The 18,553-nt window shown below is 38.9% G+C and overlaps 1 protein-coding gene across 4 annotated transcripts in view; it reads right to left on the bottom strand.

Moving 5' to 3' along the window:
* p2rx5 (purinergic receptor P2X, ligand-gated ion channel, 5) overlaps positions 1-18,553 on the bottom strand; it is a 31,387-nt gene that overhangs the window by 5,321 nt on the left and 7,513 nt on the right. For 3 of the 4 annotated variants that reach the window (XM_061897972.1, XM_061897971.1, XM_061897973.1), the window contains exons 2-11: positions 14,838-14,988; positions 14,646-14,717; positions 14,490-14,565; positions 9,435-9,519; positions 9,260-9,340; positions 4,474-4,615; positions 2,511-2,644; positions 2,347-2,440; positions 2,206-2,271; positions 2,026-2,114 (exon numbers count right to left, since the gene is read on the bottom strand). In XM_061897972.1, coding sequence (XP_061753956.1) covers positions 2,026-2,114; positions 2,206-2,271; positions 2,347-2,440; positions 2,511-2,644; positions 4,474-4,615; positions 9,260-9,340; positions 9,435-9,519; positions 14,490-14,565; positions 14,646-14,717; positions 14,838-14,988 — 990 coding nt within the window. Of the gene's footprint in view, positions 1-2,025; positions 2,115-2,205; positions 2,272-2,346; positions 2,441-2,510; positions 2,645-4,473; positions 4,616-9,259; positions 9,341-9,434; positions 9,520-14,489; positions 14,566-14,645; positions 14,718-14,837; positions 14,989-17,452; positions 17,493-18,553 lie in introns of all 4 variants that reach the window. The other variant, XM_061897974.1, reaches the window with a different exon arrangement.

Genomic DNA, 18,553 nt, shown 5'->3' with positions numbered 1-18,553 from the left:
CGCCCCCTGCGACCCCAAAGGGTAAGCGGCAGAAAATGGATCGATAGGCAAAATTACAAAAAAGTGCAGTTCCCCTTTAGGACTCGTTACAAATAAGCCTCAAAATTCTTAAATAAGTTATCCCCACACCTAGTTATAGGTAACAAAGCATATCAGTGTAATATCTAACAATATACAATATCTCATTGAATTAATTATGTCTTTACAAAACCAAGTACTGTACATGCCGGACCAAAGGTCAACAATTTAAAAAGTGTAAGACCACTGGGGGGCACCAAAGCATTTCAGGGAAGGTGCAGCAGTTCGGGAAAACTATATGTAAAATTGTTTGAACCTTTTAAGATAACTTCAGCTACAAGGCAAAATGTGATGCCTCCATGAGAGAGGAAACAATCGGTGTCCTAATGAAATTTTTTCACTTCCAATACGAGACTAATAGTGGAACCTTGCGTTTTGGCCGATATGGATATAAATGCAATGTGATATCAGCAGAAATCACAGGAGATACTTTTATAATTTTGTAGTGTGGAATTATATGAACGTTTTGATCAAGTGAAATTACTCAGAGAGCAACCGTAGGTGTAAAAATACTAACCTTATGACAGATTTAGGCTTCAGAAGTGCAGTGTTAATTTGTGTTTGGTGACACCTGGTGTTCGTAATAATGCATTAAATTAAAGGTGTGATGCAGTAAGTTGAATGATGCGGACACGTTTGTTACTGGATACTTTCTAATACACTTCTGCCTTGAGGACTTTGTATATGTAATATGCAACTATATTTTATACTTGTTTATATTGACTCATGTCATGTTTTAGACTGCAATATTGTTCAATTTAGGGTATTTATTACGTATGTTTAGCATGTGTGCTATTGTGGGCTTAGCTGTGGTGTAGCTGCTCGCTTGTAGTAGCCTATTGCCTACCATGTTTACCTTTTGTAAGTGACTTCACTGAAATATAAGAAAAGACAAACATTGTGGGTTCTTCCGAGGATGTTGTAGTCGTAATGATTTTTGCAGTCCTTTGAGACATTTGTGATTTGGGGCTATATAAATAAACATTGATTGATTGATTGATTGATTGTGTGCTTATCGTAGGACATTTAGATGTTAACTGGCTTTGCACAAGTAAACAGGCTTCAGGACTGCTTGTAATATACTGTAGATTTCAGATGCAAGCTGATCCATCCATCCATTTCCTACCGCTTTTCCCCTTTGGGGTAGCTGGTGCCTATCTCAGCTACAATCGGGTGGAAGGCGGGGTACACCCTGGACAAGTCACCACCTCATCACAGATAGACAAACAACATTCACACTCACATTCACACACTAGGGCCAATTTAGTGTTGCCAATCAACCTATCCCCAGGTACATGTCTTTGGAGGTGGGAGGAAGCCGGAGTACCCGGAGGGAACCCACGTGGTCACGGAGAGGACATGCAAACTCCACACAGAAAGATCCCGAGCCCGGGATTGAACCCAGGACTACTCAGGACCTTTGTATTGTGAGGCAGAAGCACTAACCCCTCTCCCACCGCGCTGCCGATGCAAGCTGATATCATCCAATATTAATTTGTTTTGCTCATATCAGACTGATATCCAATATCAAATCAGGACACCTCCAGTGAAACCATATGAGGTTTGTATGTCAAAATAATTATTTTTGGGGGGTAAAAAGTGAACATTAAAATGTGTATTTTGGGGAAAAAAATGCTCATATAATTATTTAACTAACAAATAAAATTCAAACTTGTTATGGTATTTTTTCCTTTAGGGTTATCTCTAATTGTTGCTTTTATGTGGCAATTTTAAGATGATCAATTCTTGTTACATTACATGTTTCATGTCATATATACAACAACATTTTAAAATTTTCCTTTTTTTCATGTTCAATGTGTCCCCAACAATTTGAAAATGTTTTCTGTGTAACCAGGCCAAACATGAAATATGTCCATACAATGATTATTGTGATGTCACAGGCACTGTAATATGTAAAAACAAAAATGCTATTCCACAAAGTCGTACTTGAAATTGATGATTTCAAACTTCCTTTCTCGGTAGAAGGAGCTGGTGTTCATCATGTACAGTAGTATCATATCACAGACGAAAGCTCCCTGGAAGGAAATTTTTTTTTTTTTTTGTCAACAAAATATTCATTGATAAAGAGCAATTGGTGTATTTTAGTGTGCAATATAAATGACTCACTATTCCCAGCAGAGCAACACCAGAACCAATGGCGATTATTGTTGGAACAATATTGAATTTCCCAGCCTGAAAAAAACAAAAGTAAAATAATGATTACAAGAATTTCTGCTCTTCACAAACTCCTCCAATGAAAGCTTTTACCTGGCCATTTATCATGATGTCAAAGCGAATTCCATATACTTTATACAAAGTGCGAAAGGTTTCCCCGTGTTGATCCTTAAAATACCTGGCATACCTGCAAGGCAAGAGTGACATTCCATGGGTTACTGAGGAGAGAAAGAAGAAAAACTAGTGAGAGGACCTACCTGAAGTTGTATCCTGATGTGACCGAGTTGTTCAAGTTCATATCTAAGCGGGTGAAGCTGTACTCTGGGTTACACTTCGAGTAGTCCTTATCCAGATCGCAGTACCACTCAATAAGAATACCAACAGAGCCACCCTGAAACAAATAAGGAATACATCAACTCTGCGTCTGTGAATGTTGCTCAAATGACACATTTAAAACAAAGGTATATATCAGTGACATTTGTAAATGACAGTATTTTATCATTTGCATAATTGGCCATGTTGCATGTGTTTGTTTTCAGGCTTGTCTCTGACAGTTTGGTTTATATTTTTGCTTTTCCTCTGTGTTTGTGTTTTATTTCCTGTCAGTGCACTTATTTTGGTTCACATTCCTGCTTGTCTCCCTGAGCAATGTTTCCCCTCACCTGCGGCTGATTGGCAGCCGGGCCACACCTCATGTCAATCAGCCGGCTGTTATTTATACCTGCCTCGCCCTCTAGTCAGTGCTAAAGTATCGTTTGCTGTTTCCTGTATGCTGGTTCCTGTTAGCTGTTTCCTGGTTCCTGATTCCTTTTGTCCTGCATTTTATTTTTGACTTTAAAAGTCATGTTTTCAAGCCTGCCATCTCTGCATATTTGGGTTTGTCGCCAAAATTTCGTGACATATATACATAAGATAGGACATGTCCTCTGCACTTTTTCAAAAGACAGTTTTTGTTCGGTCTGACAATTAGTTTTAAAAAGTAATTAATTCAAGTTACTTGTTACTTTACCAAAGAAATGATATAATTACTAATATAATTACTCTGAAATAAATGTAATTCATTACTAGGAAACTAATTAATGCGCTACTTAAAACAACTTATTTTTAAATATTTGGCATATGCAGTTGAGGCGCTTTATATGAGAGCAGTGTGTGTGTGTGTGTGTGTGTGTGTGTTTGTGTCTTTAAAAGGCGGTGCCTGTTGTCGTGTATTGTCAGCGACAGCACGCTCACAGCAGCATTTTAGCTGAGCTGTGTTTGTTGGCTTAGCAGCGGCCGCTCTTTTGAATCTTTTCACTGGATTGTGTTACCTCTCGTTAATAAAGAGACTGAATGAGCCTCCGTGGCTGTCATATCTTACGAACACTGCTTTTTAACGTCTAAAATAATGTTACACTATTAAACTGAGACATATCAAGCAGTGTCATGGGCAGCACGGTGGGAGAGGGGTTAGTGCGTCTGCCTCACAATACGAAGGTACTGAGTAGTCATGGGTTCAATCCTAGGCTCGGGATCTTTCTGTGTGGAGTTTGCATGTTCTCCCCGTGAATGCGTGGGTTCCCTCTGGGTACTCCGGCTTCCTCCCACTTCCAAAGACATGCACCTGGGGATATGTTGATTGGCAACACTAAATTGGCCCTAGTGTGTGAATGTGAGTGTGAATGTTGTCTGTCTATCCGTTTTGGCCCTGGGATGAGGTGGCGACTTGTCCAGGGTGTACACCGCCTTCTGACCGAATGCAGCTGCCATAGGCTCCACCGACCCCAAAAGGGACAAGCGGTAGAAAATGGACGGATGGATGGCATTACAGTGATGTAATAAGCATTTCTTTGAAGAAAACCAATCTGTTTTCACTCATTTGAAGGGCCAGAAAAGGCACAATGATTCTGTTTTTGCTGCAAGATTTTTACAAAATTATTAAAGTTCCATTTTTGTAATAAATGTGCATTTTTCAAATTGGGAGTTTTATTTTGGTTGTTAAAAATGTTTCAATTACAATCTACAGGATAGCTTATTCATGTATAGTTCCACAAAAAACGTGAGTTACTCAAAACAAGGAAAATCGACAGTCTGTTATTGCATCTGTCCTCTTCACTAATAATCTGGAACGCTTGTAAAAATGCAAACAATGTCTTGTGGAGTATATTTTGCTTGTCTAAAACACAACAGTACACTGTGAAGCAATGCTCACTTAATTGTTACATTATTGGCATTGTGTACCTTAGTAGCCATGTCCTGAAAGTCATGTCCGGTCCATTTAACCAGGTCTCCAAAGCGAAAGATGGGACAGTAAGGATGAGTGACGGGATCGTAGGAGCATGTCTTCAAGTAACTGTCATCAGACGTATCAAGAACGTTGGATCTGGAGAGGTGAAGACAGCCGTCATTGCAGGGATGTCATATTTTCATGCTTTTTAAGAATGGAATACACACCCACAAACAAGTCCATTTCAGCCTAAACTCTGACGGAACATAAAACCCTGACACCAATATGTAAATGTAATTGATTAGATCATCCTCAATGTTTATTTATGTATCATCATCATGGGCAGCACGGTGCGACAGGGGTTACGAAGGTCCTGGATGGCATTTTACACTGTTGCTGTTGTTTAAATGCATTTCAAACATGCATACAGTTACAACATGAGACGTTACATATTTAATCATTTTCTATTTTCTCATTTTAACATGTCTGAAAAGGAGTAGGAAGATGCTTTAATCCTACACTTTTTCCACTTCATAGCAATTACTAATACCATTGTTCACTTCCTGTTCTCAATTTGCAGCACCCCCCGCGACCCCGAAAGGGATAAGCTGTATAAAATGGATGGATGGACAATTTAAATCACAGAATAATCAATACTACAGTATTCATAATAAATATCGTATTTTTCGGACCATAGTGCACACCTTATTATAAGGCGCAGTGCCGACTGTCTGTTTTGAGCTATTTTTAAACAAAAGGCGCGCGCATCAGATTATAGGGTGCAAAAAAGGGGTCAAATTATGATTTTTTGTTCTACATTTAAAACACTTCCTTGTGGTCTAGTTAACATGTAATAACGTTGAAGTACCACTGATAGTCACAAATTAAGTGTGGTGAAAATAACCTCTCCATTTGAAATACCCCCTTGTTCCTGGGAGGTGAGGGGAGCAGTGAGCAGCAGTGGTGGCCACGCTTGGGTATCATTTTGGTGATTTAACCCCCAATTCTATCGCTTGATGCTGAGCAGGGAGGTAATGGGTCCCATTTTTATAGTCTTTGGTATGACTCGGCCAGGGTTTGAACTCACAACCTACCGATCTCAGGGCGGACACTCTAACCACAAGGTCACTGAGCTGGTGTTTGGTGTAATGGTGTTTCTTTGCTCAAAATGTTGCATAGAATAGGTTTTACAGACCATCTTCAAGTCGCTTTCTGACCATCTCTTCAGGATGAACCATTTTGTGGATGGTCTTATTTATGTACCTCCACTTCGACTGTGTTTACTTCCCGTCGACTTTGTTGTAGCGCTTTCACAGCGAGTCTACTGACTGATATAAGTTAGAACTGTTTGGTATTTTATAACAGAAATGGCAACAGAAGAAAAAGAAGAAGCTTGTTGACTACACCGCGGACTACAGTGGCAAACGCGCGCAAATTTTCGGGACTAATGCAGATCCCAAATACACGTCAACAGGTACCAACAGGTAAGAAAAGTTGTTTTTGCATAATATTGCAAAACAAAATGCCAGATAATGCGTCTCCTAATAGGGGCCAGAGTAATACCAGTGTTTCGAAGCTCAGTACTTCTGACAACGGTAGCCATAATGCTCCGTGTTTCATCAAGTGGTGCAGCTTCGTAGCTTACTAAAGTTGCACTAAAACATTTTGACATATTTTGGAGCGCTGTGTGTACTGTTCTATATTCTCAATGAAACTTGAAAGTGTTGGTCTTGCTTGCTTACACGTATTTGTTAGCACCATTTATTGAACAGGCTTTAACCTGCAGTCTACATGTGTCACTTATGTATGACTGCCAGCTACTGGTCACACTTATCATTACACCTTGTACCACATAAAATTGCTTCAAAGGCGGAAACCACAACCATAATTAATACGAACATTAGGGGTACAAAGTTATAAGGCACACCGTAATTTCTGAGGAAATGAAAGTATTATAAGTGTGCCTTGTAGTCCGAAAAATACAGTAGTTAAATAAGTTGTGATTTACGTAATAAGATGAATAATGTTATCTAATTTTTAGCAGGGTTCAAAATGTTTATCACGATTCCTCTTCTTTGTACTTTGTAAACACTTTGAGTTTAAAACTGGATATTTATTAATACATTGTTTGATTTCTTTAATAATCTCTTCCATATTAATTCCACATACTGATATGTTAAAAGTTTTAAGTATTGTACATGTATACAAATGTTTTACAATGTATTTATCTGTTCTTTAGCTAAGAAGAATCGATGTACACTCATGGTTGGCAGGTTATAGTTTGCTTTGTACATAATTTTAGCTGTTTGGAAATCCACCAAACATTGAAGTTCACTATTGATAATTCAATAAATAAAGGGTTTGAATGTTCTCTATATCCAACATTATGTGAAGTGTACTTTTGTAGTTATTATATTATGATTTCTGGTTGTGAAATTCACAATTCAACCTGTCGTTGCCAAACTCACACCTGTCTTTTGGTCAAAAGCAGTGGTTTAATAGGTAAACAAACACGTTAAAATGCATTGTTATAATTGTTTCAAAAGCTATGGTTAAAAGGGTAACGAAGTGAGTGGTCTTCTCTGAAATAAAAAATATTTAGCATTTTACTCCCAGAGAACCGCAAGCTAGCGCTAAGGCAAAAAGGAAGTCTGGCCAAATACTCATCAAGCTGTGTGTCCTCTAAACATTTGAGACTTGGGAAATGTTTGTCTTGGCTACAAAGCACTTAAGTAGAGGTCACAAATGTTCCTGAAATGTTACTTTGAATAAGTTTATGTTCTATTAGCAGTGAGCATGCTGGGTTTTCCCTACATGTAATTTATCATGGCACACCCACCACGGAATGATAAATGCCGCCACACCTTCAGAATAAGTTTTTTTTTTTAAATAAAAACTTTTTTATTTATATGAAAACAAATGTGAGTAATATATTGTATGAATAGATATACTGTATATAATATATTATTTACACACTATTGGCCATAATAAGTTTGAAAAATATCTCAAAAGTCATTCAAAAATGTGCATCTGAATCACCCGTCAGGAGCGCTACAGTTGGTCGCGCACCTAAACAAAGATGACAAGTAACTAAAAAGACAAAGTTGAAAATAAAGGTATTTAAGATTAATGAATGCATTTCTTGTTCAAGCTTGTAAAAACTACCCTAATTCTCTTACTACCGACAATAATGTCTAACTTTCAGTGGCGTGTCTAGGGGGTAGCCTGATATCACATGTGCCACTCCTAGAATCCGATGGGCTACCCCAGAGGCGATTTGAAGCATACTAACATAAGCGGTGTAAAACAGCGGCCGGTATTCTGTCCGTACATATCCTGCGGGTGGCGGTAGTGTGCTTAATCAGGTAATGTGAAGAGCTGTGTGGAGGCTTTGAGGTGTGTGTCGAGTAATGTGGGGGCATTTCCGCAAAGCGTGTATCGAGGCTTGTTTCTTTACGTTTTGTTTTGCTCTCAAACACTATCAATATAGTAGAGGATAAACTGGATTGCATCACTGAAAGTTTCTCAAACAAATTAAATGTTCACACAAACATTTTACAAAGTGATCGCTGCAGACACAAGTATGGTACGATTGTATTCCACAAAATGATAAAAGTGATATTTTTAAGAGCAATTTCCATCTACACACTTGTGTTTTTCACTGACTTTATTACCTTTATGAACCACTTCTTTCGGGACTCTATGAAAGCTCTTGTCTACCTCTCAAAATTCGAAAAACGAATTTTTCTGGTCTGATGAGACAAAGATTGAACTCTTCACGTGAATGCCAGGCGTCATGTTTAAAGGACACCAGGCACGGCTCATACCATCCCTACAGTGAGGCATGGTGGTGGCAGAATCATGCTTTAGGGGTGTTTTTCAGCGGCAGGAACTTGGACAGTAGTCAGGATAGAGGGAAAGATGAATACAGCAATGTGCAGAGAGGGAAAGACGAATGGGGTAAATTGCTCAAAGACAGGTGTGCCAAAAAGACTTCAGGCTGTAATCGCTGCCAAAGGTGCATCAACAAAGTATTGAGCAAATTCTGTGAATACTTATGTACATGTGTTATTTTTTATTTTAATCAATTTGCCTAATATTCTAAGAAAAAATAAAACATTTTTCCCATTATAAGATATTGTGTGTAGAGTTTTGAGGACAAAATAGAATTATTACATTTTGGAATAAGGCTGTAACATAACATAACATAACATAACGTGGGAAAAGTGAAATGCAAATACTTTCCGGGTGCTCTGTATGTATCATGTGAATAACAGTATGCAGCTAAATGCCATGCCAATCAAAAAAGCTTTAATGGCGCACACATACATCAGCGGTAACGTATGGGGTGTCAAATAGTTGCTGCAACCATACCATTAGCGTGCCAAACTCTCATTTTACACACATGGGGAAAAGAGTTGAATTTCCAGTACCAATTAAGCACCTCCCTTTGAGATATGAAAGCAGTGAAGAAAGTGACAGAAGATGCTGAATTTCAATGAGATCTTGTGGTGCATAATTACAATAACTGCTGTCATGTAAGCGCAATCCTTCAGCGCTTGAAAGCGGAGCTCGGAGAGCCCCTCTCAAGTGCCACCTGTCCAGAGTTAGGGTGTCAAGGACAGCTCAGATGACCGTTAGAATAGTGTTTGTATTAATAGAAGGCTTTCTCCCCCCTAAGCTATTTAAAGTGTCCGTGGGGGGACATATACTGTATGTCCCAGCTCACTCGCTCATCTGGGTGATGACGGCTTGAGACCAGAGGCACGCCTCCCATCAGCACCTCACACCCACACTTACTTGGAGAACTCAAACTTTGGGAACCTGATGAAATTCTTGATGTAAATGGTGAAGTTTTCAGCGTCTTTCAGTAAAGGCTCTCTGGGAAGGAGAAGAAGGGCGTATGTATGTATGAGAGGAATGGCAACGTGTGAAAATCTCAGACCAAATAAATCCTCTCACTACTCTTACTCACATGGGTCTCTTGCGGTATTCTACGGGACACCAGGTGTAGATCTCACACGTCCCGGTGCTGTTTACACACAAGCCAGTTTTAATTCCTGATGAAGAGAGGGGAAACATTCTTGATGCTAAACGCAGACGTGTTACAAATATTCACTTCTGTATATGTTTTGGGCTGGAAAGACCATTTCAGCAACCTTTGCTACAGAGTAAGAGTAGTCAGTGTACAGAAAATAACTTAACATACAGCCATTATCGTCTAAACAAGCAGCACAGGTGAGTACACATTACAATGAACATGTCCCACTTGTGATCATGGTATGAGTATGTAGTATGAGCCTTAATCCTCTTGGGACATGGAATTCACGGAATTCACCAGATTGTTACTTGAATCCTCTCTCACTCCTCCATGACGACATCACAGAGATGGAAGAAGCTCAATTAATGCAAAGCAAATAATAAAATCCAACATAATTCATTCGCTAACATTCTACAATACAATTTAGTGAGTGACAACAAGCGGTAACAACAGATAAAACAGACAAAAGAACCTAGCAAATACAAAACCTTCTGGCGAAGTTAATTAAGCAGTTAGAGAACGCAGAAGGTCCTATAACTTAAAAGTATGTAAGCCTTTGAAAAATCCTGAATCCAGACAGTGATCCAGATCACCCCCAAAATCTAATAACTTGTTTCTAGTCTCATTTGTGACATTTCCTGAAAATTTTGTATAATTCCACCCATAACTTTTTGAGTTCTAGTTAGTGATGGTGTATTGCTTACAGCAATTATTGTCAAACTGTGGTGCGTGATGGAGCCCATGTACCAGTGGTACGTGGGCTCCATCTATTGGTACGCCAAAGAATCACTTGATTAAAGCAGTCTTATGTTCATATATTCAAACACAGTGTTACTATTCAATCTGTGTGTAATGTTACAGTGGCCAAAAATATTAAATATTCTTGTTAAATAAAACCTCTGCCTTGTTTTTAATGAACCCTCACGGCTACTATGCTACTGTCTTTTAATGTTGGTCATTATCGTGGTACTTGGTGAAATCACTGTTTGACAGCATACCTTTTAATGGATAACTTGCTTTGAAATCACAAGTCAATCACATATTTAAGTATTAATTTAAAATTGAAACAAAGAAAGTGTTTGGGATTTAAAGTATTATAATATTTGTTGCAATATTAGATAAATCAAATATGAAAGGGGTGTCATGCCTTGATTTGCATTGAGGGCCACATCACAATTATGGTTACCAGCAAAGAGCCGCTTCTAACAGTAAATAATACGTATATGAACATAATGCATGTGTATATATAAGAATTCGCTTCATGATACTATTACACAGTTGCCTTTGCTTTGATTTTTGAAATCCTTATTATGTACACTGTATTTACACATATTTTAAGGTCAAAAAATGACAACTTAGTAGCCAGTTTTTACCATAGCATTTAAGGTATTTTTTACTGGAAACTGAAAAAATGGTTCCACCGTTTTTATGGTAAAGTTCTGGCAACTGAGCTGCCAGTTTTTGCCCTTAAAACCTATTGTCATACTTACAGTGTACAAATTGATGGACAACTTGCTTTAAAATCACAAACAGACATTTAAGTATGTGTTTTTATTTTAAGAAAAAAGTTTTTAAAATGTATGATGACATACTATTTGTTGCATTATTAAATAATATTAATGTCATGATCCCACATCAGTTTGGATATTTTTATTAGCTTCTTATCTTTTGTATAATTTTATGACCAGATTCTTTATTGTTGTTTCTACTTCTCCCGTCCAAAGGCAAAACCCAGTAACTAAATTTTGGTAAAAACTGAGCTGATAATAATTTTGGAGTTCCTAGGTGATATGCTTTACATTAGTGTATGCGATATTGTAATTTGTTCCGTAAGTAAGCTGTTACGCGCATGGCAGGACCCAGCAACTACCACATAACCGCGTAGATACAACAGAAAAACCTAGTATCTCAAGGGACCAATCGGAGCTTCTTTGTCAGTCGCCTTATTGTCTTTAATGAGACATTTGCACGAATGGGGGCTGATGGTCAACCTGATTATGTGAATATTATGGCATGAAGGGATATTTGGAAGATTGGCCCAGGACGTTGCAAGCACCTTCATTAAATGTATTGTTCTTGATTCTTCCCCTTGCTTGCTCTTTTGGGCAGATAACTGTGGAGGTCAAAATAAAAACTGGACGCTGTGCAAACGCAGTATGGGGCCCACCCGAGATTGTGATAAAATATCTGGAGAAAGGGCACACGTTCATGAGAGCAGATTCAATCCATGGCTCAATCGGCAAGAAAATGAAAGCTCAAGAAAACATCTATACGTTTGATGACTTTGTAAATCTTTGTAAGACACCATCAAGATAGATTGGTTTTCTTAGTTTTCTCAAAATCAGCTAGAAGTGAGTTACTAGGTTTTGCCTTTTGAAGGGAGACTTCCTGTCTGCCTTTGTTTCCCTCTTCAGTCTTGAGCACTTGCCCTTAGTTTGCAATTAGGATTCTCACGTGCTCTGCCATCCGGGAGTTGCTCAAAGTAAAGCCGCTGCTCCTCCACATCGAGAGGAGCCAGATGAGGTGGCTCGGGCATCTGGTCAGGATGCCACCCAAACCCCTCCCAAGGGAGGTGTTTAGGGCACTTCCAACTGGTAGGAGGTCACGGGGAAGACCCAGGGCACGTTGGGAAGACTATGTCTCCCGGCTGGCCTGGGAACGCCTCGGGATCCCCCGGGAAGAGCTTGACGAAGTGGCCGGGGAGAGGGAAGTCTGGGCTTCCCTGCTTAGGCTGCTGCCCCCGCGACCCGACCTCGGATAAGCGGAAGAAGATGGACGGATGGATGGACGTGCTGTCAATCTCTAAGAAGAAAAAGAAAGCTTCTTATGCCAGCCAAGACGAGAGGATGGCGCTGGATCAATTTGCTTTGTTTGCTTACTATCAATCCATTCATCCATCCATTTCCTACCGCTTATTCCCTTTGTGTTCGCTGGTGCCTATCTCAGCTACAATCGGGCGGAAGGCGGCGCACACCCTGGACAAGTCGCCACCTCATCGCAGGGCCAACACAGATAGACGGACAACATTCACACTCACATTCACACACTAGGGCCAATTTAGTGTTACCAATCAACCTATCCCCAGGTGCATGTCTTTGGAGGTGGGAGGAAACCAGAGTAACCGGAGGGAACCCACGCAGTCACGGGGAGAACATGCAAACTCCACACAGAAAGATCCTGAGCCCGGGATTGAACCTGGGACTACTCAGGACTTCGTATTGTGAGGCAGACGCACTAACCCCTTCCTGCTTGTTGCTCACTATCTTTGCCGTTAAATACATTTTTACTTTCACTTTGCCTTCCTCCTATGCAACCTTTGGTATGGTGAACAACACAGAACATAACAATTAAAGTTTAAAAGGCTTTTTATATCATATTTCTCATGTACAAGTATTTTTTCTCACTAAATGTGTTTAGTACAAAAAGATGCAGTACTTTGACGCATATTGTTTTCCAGCTTTCGCAGGCCATGTAAAATGAAGTAGCAGGCCAGATCTGAGTTGGACACTTACCACCAAAGTGCAACCCCCTAATATGCACCTTCCTAAGAAATGTACTGTATATATCAGGGGTCACCAACCTTTTTGAAACCAAGAGCTACTTCTTGGGTACTGATTAATGCGAAGGGCTACAAGTTTGATACACACTTAAATAAATTGCCAGAAATAGCCAATTTGCTCAGTTTACCTTTAACTCTATGTTATTATTAATAATTAATGATATTTATCTTTGTGGAAACACTGATAATCTTAATGATTTCTCCCGATAAATATATACAGAAACAGATAAATATCAACAACAAAAAAAGGGTATTTTTCTCTGTCATTCCGTCGTACATTTTTTTTCCTGCTACGGAAGGTTTTTTGCAGAGAATAAATTATTTAAAAAAAAACACTTAATTGAACGGTTTGAAAGAGGAGAAAACACCCAAAAATTAAAATTCAATTTTGAAACATAGTTTATCTTCAATTTCGACTCTTTAAAATTCAAAATTCAACCGAAAAAAATAAAGAGAAAAAATGGCTAATTCGAATTTTTTTGAAAAAATTTAAAAAGGAATTTTTGGAACATCATTAGTAATTTTTCCTGATTAAGATTAATTTTAGAATTTTGATGACATGTTTTTAATAGGTTAAAATCCAATCTGCATTTTGTTAGAATATATAACAAATTGGACAAGCTATATTTATAACAAAGACAAATCATTATTTCTTCTAGATTTTCCAGTACAGAAATTTTAAAATAAATTCAAAACACTTTTAAATAAGATTTAAATTTGATTCTACAGATTTTCTAGATTTGCCAGAATATTTTTTTATTTTTATTTTAATCATAACAAGTTTGAAGAAATATTTCACAAATATTCTTCGTCGAAAAAACAGAAGCTAAAATGACAAATTAAATTAAAATGTATTCATTATTATTTAAAATTTAAAAAAAATTTACTTGAACATTGATTGAAATTGTCAGGAAAGGAGAGGAAGGAATTTAAAAGGTAAAAAGGTATATGTGTTTAAAAATCCTAAAATAATTTTTAAGGTTGTATTTTTTCTCTGAAATTGTCTTTCTGAAAGTTATAGGAAGCAAAGTAAAAAAATAAATTAATTTATTAAACAAGTGAAGACCAAGTCTTTCAAATATTTTCTTGGATTTTAAATTCTATTTGAGTTTTGTCTCTCTTAGAATTAAAAATGTCGAGCAAAGCGAGACCAGCTAGTAAATAAATACAATTTAAAAAATAGAGGCAGCTCACTGGTAAGTGCTGCTATTTGAGCTATTTTTAGAACTGGCCAGCGGGCGACTCATCTGGTCCCTACGGGCGACCTGTTGCCCGCAGGCACCACCTTGGTGACCCCTGGTATATATAATATACAAACAGTACATATTGACTTCAAGTTCCACAAATTGTAGTTTTTGTTAGTTCCAATTATTTTATGTTACATATGAAATAAATTAATATTTTGAGGGTTTAATATAATTACTCCTCACCATGACCAGCTGTAACGGTCTCCCCCTCGATGCAGTCATCATCACTAAGACATCGCCCATTCGGCACTTTGTAATTCTGCAACAGCAACAATATGATATATTAGGATTTTTATTTACTCTAATAAATACTATGTGAGCGCTCCTGTGTGCACTCACCTCAGCACAGAAGCCCAGCCTCTGATTTGGGGTCTCGACGTAATTTGTCACAACAAAGAAAACCTGCTCGCCCTACGCAACCAAATTAGCAAAAGGTTAAATTAATAACACTTTGGAGACAATCAATATTCATCTATTTAGTCTGCTGCTGAGGCCTCCACCAAGGTATATTGACTTGACAAGAGAACACACATTTGGTGGAATGACATAATCTTCGGCACTCCACAGGTGAGGTCCACTCTCAGAGCTGTTGGTCAGTGTGACACCTTTGAGCTTGGTGATGACGGATGACTGAATAGCCTCTTCCTTCTCTTGGTAGCCCTTCTTCATCACAAACACCCACCTGAACCACAAAACAATGATTTAACGCCAACAAGCATCTTTATTTGTGTAGTGGCTGGCTGGTATGAATCTGGCTTAGTGAGTGGACCCTTGTGTTGGCACACATTGTATGCACACTCTCACCACTTCATTACGTAAAGTTGGAGAACTGAATAATAACTTTGTTTTCGTACATCGCACATTGTATAATTCTGTTTTTACCAAAATGTTGCTCCACGATTTTGTCTCAATTGTTGTATGGCCAAACCATATGCGTAGTAAACGAATACGTTTGTTTGCGTATCATTCAATTGACTGCCTAAACCAAAGGTGTCACACTCATTTGGGCCATCACATCATTTTATGTGGCCCAGCTTTCATACTAAATGTAATCCTTCTTGCTTTTTGACAGAGCAAATTCTATCTCTTGCATTAAATTGCATATCTTTAGTATCATCTACCCAGACGCCAAACCCATTCAAATCTGGACTAATAGTCAATTATTTTTTAAAGTTCCAGTAGAGTGGAAAAACAAGTTGCCTCTATAATAAAAATATTATCATAAATGTCTGGTTTATGACACCGAAAGACTCTCAAATTTTGCGAGTAAATAGCAATGATCAAAGTAGTATCAATCCCACGGACATTCTCGAGCCATGTTGGAAGATAATGAGTGAGCCAGTTACGTGATCGCGTGACATAGAGGTAGGAACCACAGATCCTTTCATCACCATCCATCCATTTCCTACCGTGTATTCCCTTTGGGGTCCCGGGGGGCGCTGGTGCCTATCTCAGCTACAATCGGGCGGAAGGCGGGGTACACCCTGGACAAGTCGCCACTTCATCACAGGGCCAACACAGATAGACAGACAACATTCACACTCACATGCACACACTGGGACCAATTTAGTGTATCATCATGCATTCAAACTTTGTAGGAGCAATTAACGACTACTTGGAGCCAAATGATGGTCCAGAACATTATATTTTTTTATCCTGAATTTAGGGAGTGTGAGCTACAAGTTTTAAAAGCCCTGCTCAACAGACCTAGCTTTAGTGAAACACTAATCACCATGTAACAATATTGCTAGGTGCTTAACCACAAATACAAACTACAAACATACGTAATAAAGCAATTGTTTACCGTACAATGTCTGCTGTCACTGTGATGACAATTAATAGGATGTCCATATCTTAATCATAATCCACACAAAGGGTTTAAAAAAAGTTGCTGCTGAGTCCGACACTGCCTTCTTTTGTAGTGTGATTGTCTCCATCTCCAGGTTCGAATTGAATGTCACAGAGGAAAAACTTTGAGATTGAAGGCTAAATCCTCCTATTATCCAGATGAGAGGCATGATTTATCATCTAAATCAGGGTGTCAAACTCATTTCAGCTCAGGGGCCACATCGAAGAAAATCTATTCCCACGCATAATAACTCAAAAATAAAGACCACTTCAAAATTGTTTTGTTTGTCTTACTTGGGCCAAAAATAGAAAAAAAAATACATTCTAAAAATTTACACATTACAAATAAACCTCTTGGCAAAACACTTAAAGTTAGTTGAAAATTGTGAGCAAAAATTGGTGCGGTTTCAAGACGTTATGAAAAACACAATGAACTTAGACTGTCGCAGGGTATCTACAAAGCCATTAAACTTTAAGCACTTGCTGTTCAGCATTCTCATGTTGGCAATTCATTATTAAAGACGTGTTTGGAAAAGCAACCTTGTCTTTCCTCAAACCGCCACATTGGTGACTTGCACAACTGCCACAACACATTTAAGTTAAGCTAAGTTAAAGTACCAATGATTGTCACACACACTAGGTATGGTGAAATGTGTCCCCTGCATTTGACCCATCCCCTTGTTCACCCCCTAGTAGGTGAGGGGAGCAGTGAGCAGCAGTGAGCAGCAGCGGTGGCCGCGCCCAGGAATTATGTTGGTGATTTAACCCCCAATTCCAACCCTTGATGCTGAGTGCCAAGCAGGAATGTAATGGATCACATTTTTATAGTCTTTGGTATGACTCGGCCGGGCTTTGAACTCCCAATCTCAGGGCGGACCCTCTAACAACTAGGTCACTGAGTGGTTAAGAGTGATGATACACATTAATGTATCATCACTCAATTATTACAATTATAATGTAATCCGAACAATTGCCAAAATGACACCATATTTGCAGAATTAAAGGTAACATAACCACAAACTTAAACAATGTAGACATGGTAGATTTTAGCATAAAATAAAATGAACAAACAACAAATGTAGAAACACCTGTTTTTACAATAGAGCTGATGCTGTGCATCGCACCCTCAACCAATTGCAATTGAAACACAATTAGGCTTATAAAGTCAACCTGCTTTTCTACTCTAATGTTACTTTAAAGAATTTATTGTTTTGACATAGCGCTTCAGTTTTGACCGGCACAGCTTTTACAGACTATATGGTACTGGTTAATCGGCTCAGGAAATAGTATACACTTACAGTTGGGAGGGGTTTCATATTGCCCCATTCCTGGGTGGATCTGGTGTGAAAGGAAAGTAATGGGTTAATCATTTTGTAATGCAGTCTGCTGAAAATTATAGAACGCGCCACTCTACATAACAACTGACGCTGTGGTGAAAGTTGGAATTGCCACAAAACACAATTCAATACTGTTATCTGGCAGCTAAAGAGGAAAATGCACTGCCCGAGTTTGTCACGTTCATATCTCAGGTAAACCGTGAAAAATATGAATATGAATCCCCTTCCTAGTGTGCAAATTGCACGCGGGTTAAACCAGCCCACGTGATACTCCTCAGCCAATCAAATCTGTGCGTTCCAGGTGGTAAAAATGGGTACTCAAATAGCAGGGACAGACAAGACAGAATGAAGCGGGTTACAATAACGAGTGAAATCCACAGAAATAAGAAGGATAATGCAGAGAGAGGACAGATCCGAGTAAGCATTAGAAAGGGAGAGAAAATGGTAAATGGTAAATGGTTCTACTTGTATAGCGCTTTTCTACCCCATTTTAAGGAGCCCAAAGCGCTTTGAGAGAATTTCCACATTCACACATTCACACACGTTCTCACACTGATGGTGGGAGCTGCCATGCAAGGCCCTAACCAGGGCCCATCAGGAGCAAGGGTGAAGTGATGGGACAACTTTTGGCTTTGGCTGAGGAGAAAGGACAAGTGCAGGGGAATGAACACTTAACAGCAAAAGGGCCACATGGGACAACATCTAGCAGCTGCGGGGAGTGACTGGGAGACGTCACAACTGTGAATGTATAAAGTTGTGCGGTCACAGAGACAGCATGCCGATGTGTATGACCATTTTTGTGTTTGCTTTAAATTTTTCGAATGCTTATTTTCCCCAATTTTTAAATTTTTGAAACCACTTGTTTCTTCTGCCCCTCCCTTGGCCTGGTCACCGGCAGTGGAATAATGAGCAGACATGGCGCTCTGTAAGAACAGGAAAGTGGATCAGTGCTCATTTACGCTCATTCTTTCCCCTGGAAGCACAAAACTAGTTTGTCTTATCTTCAGAGTCGGTGACTCTAATAAAACATGGCAATGTGAAATGCCATTGCTTTTTTTAATT

This window comes from Nerophis ophidion, linkage group LG04 (genome assembly GCF_033978795.1).
Source record: "Nerophis ophidion isolate RoL-2023_Sa linkage group LG04, RoL_Noph_v1.0, whole genome shotgun sequence".
Classification (NCBI taxonomy): Eukaryota; Metazoa; Chordata; class Actinopteri; order Syngnathiformes; family Syngnathidae; genus Nerophis; species Nerophis ophidion.
This window is presented reverse-complemented; position numbering and strand designations above follow the sequence as displayed.